This window comes from Prunus dulcis, chromosome 5 (assembly GCF_902201215.1).
Source record: "Prunus dulcis chromosome 5, ALMONDv2, whole genome shotgun sequence".
NCBI lineage: Eukaryota > Viridiplantae > Streptophyta > Magnoliopsida > Rosales > Rosaceae > Prunus > Prunus dulcis.
The window spans coordinates 309,835-320,774 of record NC_047654.1 but is presented as its reverse complement, the minus strand read 5'-3'; the positions used below and the strand labels follow the sequence as shown (position 1 = coordinate 320,774).

At 35.7% G+C, this 10,940-nt stretch overlaps 1 protein-coding gene across 1 annotated transcript; it reads right to left on the bottom strand.

Moving 5' to 3' along the window:
* On the bottom strand, window positions 1-10,693 carry LOC117627794 (AT-rich interactive domain-containing protein 5-like). The gene is made up of 15 exons (XM_034360037.1): window positions 10,424-10,693; window positions 10,205-10,329; window positions 9,463-9,776; window positions 9,203-9,342; window positions 9,033-9,072; window positions 5,898-5,950; window positions 5,304-5,349; window positions 4,482-4,574; window positions 3,502-3,624; window positions 3,308-3,359; window positions 3,153-3,219; window positions 2,532-2,598; window positions 2,371-2,421; window positions 701-793; window positions 1-314 (listed from the first exon to the last, which is right to left on the bottom strand). Exons 3-15 carry the CDS (start codon window positions 9,739-9,741, stop codon window positions 219-221), a joined length of 1,200 nt encoding a protein of 399 aa, XP_034215928.1. The 5' UTR covers window positions 9,742-9,776; window positions 10,205-10,329; window positions 10,424-10,693; the 3' UTR covers window positions 1-218.
* Window positions 10,694-10,940: the final 247 nt, after the last annotated feature.

The following is a 10,940-nucleotide window of genomic DNA, read 5'->3' as shown; positions in this document are numbered from 1 at the left end:
TTTGGCGGAGCAAGTTCCACTGAACTCATGCAGAAGGCACATGGATGCTGGTATATTTGACTGAATTAACGGATTATACATCAACTCAAATTAATTCCAACTTCAACCTAAATCTCTCCCAACATTAAAAAATAAAATAAAATAAAATAAAATAAAATGTAATTCCTACTCTGAAAAATTGATCAACTAACCCACTAAGGGTGGAAGGTTCACGCTGATCACTGTTCAAAAGGAACACGCACGAATAACCGGCCATGTAGGCTAACCACAGCGGATGTTTGAAGCGGATCAATTTTGCCAGGTAAGCTCACAACCTGAAAACCAGAACAAAGATTGTAAGTGTAACCTCTTTTTTTGTTTTAACTGGTAACAATTCAAATTTATAAAGAAAATGTGCACTGAAGTAACAAATTGTTGATTCTAATGGTTTTGCAACCAGCTCAGACGCTCCCGGTAGATAGTTTAAACACCACAAATTCCAGCAAATAGAAAAAACAAAGCTTCTTGCGGTCCAAATTAGTTTATTGCCTATGGGGATCGAAATGGAATTCCAAGCAGGTGACATCATTTTATTTTACTTTTGGGGGCATAATGCTTCCTTTTCTCAATTCCAACCCTGTCTACCCATTTCTGACATGCACAAACCTTAAAAGCCAGTGGCGACCTTTCTCATTAGTCAATGCTGAAGCTAAAGAGATACCTTTTTAAATGGTGTAATACCCCAAGGATTGTCAACCTGCTCTGGTTGGCCTGTTATAACCAGACGTCCAGCTGGATCTGATTGAACTCGCACCTGAGATGTACCATAGATTAGAACATTCAATCATAGATGTCAAAAATGATGCTGTGAAAATTTTCCAGCCATATGTCAATTGTATTCATGGTCCACATGTATTTAAGGACAATGCAAAAAACTAGGGTCATGTATATTTTCACTCACACATATTGCATCATGGCATGAATACATACGGAAAAACAAATATGGACATGCAAATGAAGATGATTAACCTACAAATTGTCCAAATTGTCACATGATTGACTTCCTCTGCCAGTCATGAACAAATGTTGTGGAGATGTTGATGACATGGGGAAAGTAACAACTACTGGTTTTTGGCAGTTGTAATTCAGAAAAATCTTATGATCTAGTCCAAGGGAAGGTACAGTTGAATTCCCAGGTTTTTGAAAATGGAAACAACAATCCGGATGATGTTTCAACCGGACAAAATGCTTCAAACCATCAGCTAGCCAAGTGTTACAAGTCTCTGGCCAACATGTACAACACAAGCAGAGTGTCCAAATAAGAACTTCATAAGCTCTATTTTTGGAAGATGCTATAAAAGAGGATAAAGACCCTGCTTAGAAATGAACTCATAGAGGAGCTCTAGTGATTCGATGAGGCATGAAGACTTTGCATGTTGAAGGCAATGACTGGTAAGCAACATTATTTAGCACACAAGATTGACTCACTATGAGAAAATATGTAATGTGATCATCACACAAGAAACGTTCGACAAGCTCAAATTAACATTTATGAAATGCCCCATTTTCCTCGAGCTTTCTTGGTTTAGAAACGGAAATGAGACAAATGGTTCTCTTGTATCAATTTCTATTTCTAAGCTGTATCAATACGAAGTATGGTATGATATAGTGCCTCTAGATGTCTGCCATCTCTAATGTGGATGTGTGGGACTTACAAAAGGAATTAAGTCCTGTTACTACATAATTAATTTTGATGGATCCGTTTTACCAATTGGAAATTCTTCTGCAGGCTTCATTATTCGTGTTACAAATGCTAAACCTTTAATAGCAAGATCTAGTCCGCTTGGTCATAAATCTGTTTTGCAGGCAGAAGCTCTGGCTTTAAAGCAAGCAATTTATATAGGCATTGAGGTTTAGATTGTCGTCTTTGGAAAATGAAGGTGACTCCAAAATCCTAACTTTCCTATGGATATTTTACTTGGGTTTAATTTTGATCTGTAAGGTTATAACATCCCTAGAGGATCTTCGTTGTAATTGTACTTTGTTTTAAATATTTTGACCAAAAAAAAAAAAAAAACACTAAGCACATGTAGGCTCAGACACAAAACCCCCCACATAAATGCATTCCTTAATCACAGTTATTATCTTTCAACAGATCTCAGGGATCAAAGGAAATAACATATCATCACCAATAGCCACACTAAATGTGGAATAACTAATATCAGAAGGGTGGTAATAAAAAATCATGCAACTGCTCCATCTCAGCCATCCAATTATAACCATTGAAACAATGATCACGCTAAAATCCCCATGTTAACATTCATTATATAAATAAGTACAAAGCAGAGATAAACAGAAGGGTAAAAGGAAGAGGATTCTACAAGGGCTCACCTCCTCACGCAGAAGACCAGGTACCAAAGCATATACCTCAAAGCAATCTTTCTGAGCATATAGAGAGTGAAAGTAGTTAGAACCAACAAAAGAGAGCCAAAATTTGAATCAAATCTAGATCTTGGGAAGAATATCAGGAGAAGAATACAAAACGCACTTACAGTTTCTCGTACATTGATCTTCACCCAATCAGCTGGAGGTCCAAGATCAACAACAGTCGTGACTACCCTACCAGATGAAAACATGTAGCCTTTGATTTGATCAGGAAAAAAAAATAAGAAACAAAAAAATTCAAATGCAGCCTTAATGTAAATCAGATTTGTTGCTTAATAAATGTACTTAACAAAGTTTTACCTCCTTGATAGCATGGGGATGTTTTGAGGCAGTTAGGGAATGTATTGTTTGTTACATATTACAGCCTTCCTAAAAGGTGCACTTCTATTATTTTTCCAACACCCAAAGCACAAAGGATAGTCCAATGTCCAATGGTCAAAATCTTTTTAAAGTCCTTTCCTTCTTTTGCAAATGAAGATTTACGAATCCAAAACTATACACAAATGTTTTAGTAAGATTTCTTCCAAATTCAGGTATAACGCAAAAGAGTCCACAAAAGTAAAATGAATGCTAACACAATCACTTCTTAGCAATGCATGAAAATAAAAATAGTTAACTTAAACTAGTACAGAGAAGAGGTGATCTAAAACAGAGAAATCATAGCAAAAATATAATATATATATATATATATATAATTACAGAAATGACCAACGAGTAACAATCGTAACTGCTTATCTGCCTCAATATTTGCAGTTGCATGCTCCAGGTTAGTTGGTGCCCTGTGTTTAATCGAACCTGACAACACAAGACAATATAATAATAAATGCATTTTTGCAAAAAATATAGATTGGCCAGAAATATATTTCACTGTTGGGAAACATACCAATGCTTTTAAGATTCTTTTCACGCTTTGAGGTAGAACTTAAGTTCTTGTCCTACAAAAAAAAAAAAAAAAAAAAAAGCATTTTCAAAATAAAAAAAATTGAACTGTAATGAAAGACGTACAAATTCTCCAGACATACAAAACTTATAAAAAGAAGTATAATCATTATATCAAGACATAGAGTTACAGTGCACCTTAATAATAGGTTCGGCAACTTCACCATATCCAACAAGACGCTGTGCATGCCAACCCTGCATAGCACGAGCTGCAGCATCCCTTCGTGCCCTGCCTGATCCAGGAGTTTGATGACCACTTGCCTGCACAAGAGACAGATGAAAGTATCACTGAGAGAGAGAGAGAGAGAGATAATATTATGCAGTTAGTGCCTTATACTGACTATTAAGAAAGTCAACTAAACAACACCATGAAAAGTTTCCATTAAGTAAATTTAACACGAACCCTCAACCTATGTTGCACAGATACAGATACAGTTATGGCGATAAGATACGATACATACAGCAATGCGGAAAATCTAGAAAAACTAGCATACCGGTATGGCAAGGATATGGACATTAAAATAATATATACTTGTAAACATAATTTACATTGCAAATTAATTGTTCATCTATCATGTTCATTTTCCATGATACCACACAAAATAAAATATAAAATATTAAAGCATGCTTATTCTCCGTACAAAATAGCAAATCTTCTTCTTTCTTCTTATTTCTGGGAGCCATTTTTTCTCAGAATGAGAAATCCTAGGTCATTTCCTCTTTCTGTCAAACATGAAGATGTGGGGTAGGTCTGATAACTTTTAAAAATTAAATTTTGAACCCCATATTTTTTTAATGTTTCAAAAGACCACTGAATTTTTAAAATAATTCAAAATGACCCCTGGAAATCTCTTGACCATATCATGCTGTCCTGTGTGTATCAATGCTGTATTGATGCCATATCCCATAGTCAACTAAATAAAAACCCAACAATACCCAATTTTCTGTATTGGATATGTATTGGAGTGTATCTAACCCATATCATTATCCATATCCCTCTCAGATTCTCACCCTGGCTCAATTTGGAAGAATCAGTGCAACATAGCCCTTAGCCTAGTACAGAAAAGGATATTCTAGATGCAATCGAAGAAGTACATAATAAATAAATGAAATTCCACCTCCTTCTCAACGGTCGTGGACTGAGTGACAGGTCCAACAGGAAGTCGAAGCTCACCAGTTTGCCTCTTATGCTTCTCATACTCCAAAAGTGCCTGCACAAGTTGATAAATTCAGGGAATAGAAGACAAATGAAATAATACAAGCATTGGCAACAAGTAGCAATTTGATATGATGACTAAAACAATAATACCTGGGAAACAGAGTCTAATAGGAACAGATTCAAGGAACTCATTTTTAGTGGGGTCAAGCTCCCTGTGAGAAATAGACCTTATACACCTTTCACGACAGTAAAGATAATTGAAAAACATAGCATATCCCTTTCGTATGTTAAGAAACAGGAAGCATATCCCCTTTATTATGCAAATGAAACAACGAATCCACTTTATTATTAAGTATTAACATTATTAACTAGACTAGAAGACCCAAGTCATGATCCTCCCACTTAACTACTATCCAAATAGTGTTCCCAAAACCTGTATGAATAGAATCACACATAGTACAGTAATCATCATGAGTTAATCCCTACTGATAAATCAAGTTTCTTTTTGTTTGTTTGTTTTTTTTATATATAAATCCACCAATCGGCAAAGTGAAACAGCTTTGAAACTGCCCCTCCCCACGGAACCCTACAATCTTTGCGAGGTAGGAAACACTAAGAAATAGCTAGATAGGTACCTTTGGGGGTTTCGAACCTCAGCCCACATGGGAGCAAACCATGGGCCTGGCCATTCCAACTAACCCCTCGTTGGTGATAGATCAAGTTTCTATTAAAGGACCAAAATTAGTAGTTGATCATCATATCGTCCCTAAATAGGCATTACCTTCTCGTAAAATATGCGGAATGTCCAAGATACTGTTGTGCAAGTCCTGAAGGAGATAAAGAGAAACAGTTCAGTCCATCAGATGGAATAATGTACTTTGCAAAGAATTAGATGAAAAATAAGAGCTGTATTAAATCCAGCAACATAGTATGTTATGAAGCTAACAACCAAAATAATAAATAATAAATAATAATAATGGAAAATATAGCAGCAAGATTTTAGTTGTATGCAACATTTCTTTTCTTTGCTATTTTTTTTTTCTTTCCGAGGACATGATCTATATGAAGATCATAAACCAAAATCCATAATGAGCTCCAACAATAAAACAGCTAAACTCCAAATGTCAAAGAAATTCAGCTTCTAAATTTTTTGTAACAGCAATCTTTTCTTTTATATTGGGGACGTGAGCTATATGCAGATTACAAACCAAAATCTGTAACAACCTGCAACAGTAGATCATCTAAACTCAAAATATCAAAGTAAGGTAGGTTCTATGCTATATTTTATATAAGAGTACTGCAAGTTCTAAACTTTAAGATTAATGCAGGTTCTAAATGATTGCTAGAAAATAACTACAAACAATATGTCCCTTACTTGGGCGGGTGGAAGGACTCTCCTACTTGCCGCCATAACTTTGATGCAGTCACCTGCAGTTACCCAGAATATAATCCAACAAATAAACATTTAGACATGATCTCTTACTCCAGCACATAATTTAATGTAATCAAAACTCCAATTGCAGATTCATATATTGAAGTGAAATTTTAAACTCAACCGAGTTTTCAGGAAGTTTATAAATACTCCTAAAGTCCTTGTAGCTTATAAGTTTAGGGTTTTAATGATAATAAAACCAGGGCAGCAAAAACTCTTATGCAAGCAATTATAAACCACAATAACAGTTATCTTTTACTAATCAATGGAAACAATAATAATTCCACTTGTCAACATCAATATTACTATTACATGAATGGAAAAGGTAAAGTTTTTAAAGTGGCATAACGCATTGTGCGAAGGAACCCACAGAATCTAAGAAACAGTTTCCTATATAATCAGGGCCAAGGTTTAGTCAATATTCCAAGCATATGCACAACTTCCTAAATAACTAATTCAAATAGTTTGTCTGTGTTCCAGTTCCATATAGAGTTTTGAGGAGCGAAACAAAGAGTTAGGGATTTGGTTTTATATGAGCCTAGCATTTTGCAAATTTAAGCCCAAATTTCTGTAATGTTGAAAGGCCTTCAATGCTGAAGGTGCCTGAGTGATTTAAAATGCAAAGTTAGAAATGAAGTCTTTCATTTAGTTCACCAAATAGGATGGTGCATGCAATCGGGCAATAGATGTGCACTTCCGCACATTGCACCCTTTTGTATGTGTCAAAAAGAAAGATAGTAGATGGAAAGAGAAAAGAAAGGAAGTATATGGAACGATAAAGAGAGAAGAAGAAGACAAGGAGGAGGAAGAGGAGGAAGTCAGCTAGGGTTTTCTAGTCCGCACAGTTTGAATACCAAAGTCTAAAAAATGATTTACATGAAGGCGGGAGGCCAATCCAAGTCAAACAAGGAAACAAAAATAAAATAAAATCACACCAAAAATGGAATCTAGAATAATGGAAAGTTCCCAAACGAATTAAATAACATTAAATAAACTGCATAAATTCTAACATTCCCACTCAAGCGCAATAAACTATAGAGTAGTACCATAGCATGGCTGAAGTGATGCTACAAACAAATATTTTTTTGACATATAGCCAAACAGTAACAGGTCAGCCAATAAACTTAAGAGCAGTGTTTAACGTCAGGCAAATTAATTTATGACGGCTCACGTTCTAAAGTCCAAGGGATTCTTCTTTTGAGCTACCCAAATCGAAACCTTAAGAGTTTTAATAAATCGTTGAAGCTCTTCAAAATTCTCTTTGATTCCCACAGTATTTATCTATACATTGTATCAATGGACATGGCTCCACCTCTCCTCGTGTGTGAAGCATATGGGTAGACTTGGGGTGACTCCAAGCCCCTTTGGTGTGTTGCTCAACGCCAGTGTGATGCCAGAATTTTTCTTTAGGGAGTGATTAAAAACACCCAAAGGACGGAGTGAGTCCAGATCTCTTTTTTATTCCTTCCTCTTACTATTGTCCTACATCACATTTCTGGAAGACATAGGAACTATTGTTTCATTAAATGCTTCTTTGCATATCATGTTTCAAAAGCATTCTTTTCGGAGCTGGTGCGAGAAGACAATTTGTATTTGTCTGAGCATAACATAAATCTTAGAAAGGAAGTTAGTAGAATTATACTTGTTTTCCTTTCGTCAAAATTAATCCAGAACCAAACCAGTTTTACCTGCCTAAGTTCCCTATACATAGATGGTTATGCTTGGTTCTTGGTTAATTTGAACAAGTTCAATTTGTTTTTTCGCGCAAAATTAAACTAATTTGTGAGAAATTAATTCAATTTGCTTTGAAAATTCAAAACTTTTTGGGTGAGACTATCATCATCATACCAAAGTTTTGAGATTGGAGGTAGTTAAAGCTAAACTCTCTACTCCTCCTCTTGAGGTAATTTACTATATGGAATTTTCATAAGCCGGTTGAATTTCAGAATATAAGATTAGACTTGAAGTTGTCAAATTTTTGCTTTGAATGTGATAAATTGTAGAACCTTTCAATCCAATACTATTCTTGGATTATTAATGGTTTTAAAAATCCAGCAACCCCTACACAACCACCTCTAATACAATAACAAATTCTAAAATCTAAAAGATTGAGACACAAGATTTGTACCTTACAACAAATGTGGTTCAGAACATTGTTTTTTCTCAGATGCTTTTGATGACCATATGTTTGTGATAAATTGTGTAAGTCCAACTTATTGGTCGGTGCAGGTTAAAGACAAGACTGCACACCGGCAGTAACCTTAGTCATTTTGAAACTTCGAACATCCAAATTGGAACTTTGTAATACCCTTTTAACATTCTTCTATTTGTCTCAAACTTCCATCAAATATCTTCATCTTCTATTTCTTTTATTTTTTTCCTCTCAGGGTAAAGCATTAAAGTTGTGAGTCAAAGCCTATGGGAAACAGAAAGAGAATCACAAAAAGGCCCATAAATATGATCTCCAAATGGTCCAAGTGGGTAATCTGTTGCTGAAGTATACTAATGTTTTGTTATGGTTTTAACTATGCTTCTTTCATCAATCATTATTTTAAAGATCAAAATTAATAGAGTTGAACAATAATGTCCTGATTTTCTCAAAGTTACCAAAATTTACCAAATTCACTATATATAGTAGGTGAACTTCCCCTCACATGATTCAGAAAATATTTCATATGCCACAAATATAGTTGGTGAGCTTTTCCTCACCAAAATCACTGTATATAGTTGGTGAACCTTCCCACACATACCATGAATGAGCCTAATATAATTCAACTATCAACTCATTTAATCTACTTATCAGGTTCCATTCATTTGCATCTATCATAAGATCCCAGTATTTAACAGTCCAGACAATAAATTAACGATAGGACAAACATTTTTAAATTGCAAAAGTATAGTTTTAATAAGTTTGGCACGGTTTGGTGAAATTATAAACCAGTAAATCTATGGAACTTTCAATTAAGTTCTACTTGAGTGCAAGCATTCTTTGCAATGCTTTGTCTACAGCAGACAGATATGAAATTATGCTAAACATTAAGTTTAATTAATCCAAAGAGAAACAAGATGCATACATACCACATCGTAGCCACCCAATCTAGTAACAGCCCTCCATAACCTACATCCCACAAAAAGTATGCAGAGATTAGACCACACCTGATTTCAGTCTTCAGACACACATAATTACTCTTTTTTATGCAAAAGACACATAATTTATACAGTGAAAATAATTATTTCCAGAATCTTACTTGAGGCAATTCAGCGGCTCTCCATAAAACTTAGGGGCCTTAAATTCCAAGGTGTTTTCCTTGTAGAAACTTTCCACCTCCTTCATAAATGCTGCTTGCTGCGATGGTGTACCATCGCCCGTATCCTCAGCCTCAGCCATCTGCAAATTAGAAAAGCAAAATAAAAGAAGTAATGCAATTGAGAATTATAGCCGGGAAAGAGAACACTCATTGCATTAAAGTCATTCATAAACAAAAACATTATGTCTGGAACTAGGTACCTCGGTATCGTTCGACCCATTCTTCAACTCCCCCACCCCTACATGTTTATCTACAGGTTTGAGCTGATTTTTGACAGTGGCATTGCTGCCATCAGCCTTGTTTTCTATGGGCACATCACTAAGAAGAGCCTCATTGACTTTAACATCATCACCAACATTTCCCTCATGAGTAGCCGGCTTGTCCTGAATAGCATCCCTCATAACTTGATCATTTGTTTCCGGTTGAGGTGGCTGCCCAAGTTGATCCTTCTCTTGGCCCAATTTTTCCTTGTCCTCCATCTAAATTATAATGATTTGATTTTACACTCTGAAATCTGAATGCAATATAATATTCAATCAGATAATGTTCATTTTATACATACTAATAAAATGAAGTAATATATATACTGCTTCCTTCCTGGCGCTGAATGGAATAAAATAAACACATAATTTAACAAAACACAGGAGAATCATGCAATGGCACTTTTGGTTTTCCTTGTTCTTGAGAAATAGTTTCTGGAAAATCCAAACCCTAACATTCGGCCTGGTCCTAGCAAGAGTGTGAAGTTCTCAATCTCTTGTTTTATTTTTTAAAATTAAATAATAAATAAAGTACGAAAGAAATAACGCACGCACAACCAATCGAAGTTGTTTGCTGCGGTTTCGTTGATTTAACTAGGGGACCGAAGAGAGGAATAATAAAATTGGATCAAAAGACACGAAAAGAGTTATAATTTATAAATTCAAGCACTCAAGCGAATACCAAGAAAATGGGTCTTTGTTGCCTGTAGGCTGTAAAAGTGGCGGCCGAGACTGAGAGTGAGAGTGAGAGATAGCACCGGCAGAGAAGTGAAACGGCGTCGTCTAGGGCAGGGTAGGGCTTTGGGGCTGGAAATGCAGCAGCAGGAGGTAAATTAATGGGAGGGCAGAGACGGAAAAGTAAATAATAAATTGTTGTTATAAGGAATACATGGAAACGTACGTTTTTGTTTTTATGAATGAACTATGGCATCATGTAGAGTAGAGCTTGTAAGTAAGAGAAGATAACAGCACCTCTCAGTGCTGCAATTTTATTTAACGCCGGTCGACAGTTGACGAAGACGACACCAAAATTCAGCAAAAACCAAAAGCCACTGCTGGCTGGCGAGTGGCGATCTGCTCTCTGTGTGTGTGATCTTTTGTTCCTCCTCTCCGATTTAAAAGCACCTTTGACTCGACATTAGTGAACACTCAACATCCGGACAATTTATCTTACCAAATTCAATTCCAGGGCTTTTTAAATGGACCTGTTAATCGGTTTAGTTTAACAAGTTTTTTAATATATAATTTTTGAAGTTTTAAAAGGGCTTAAATGTCTATTTGGGCTCTAATTTTGCATGACCATGCCCAGTTAGATTGCGTAGCTTGGTATGGCCCAGACCAAGCAGTTACGAGAAGGAAGGCCCAGAAATGGGTTAAGGAATCATGATGATAATATTAGGAGGAGAAGTCTTTTACTT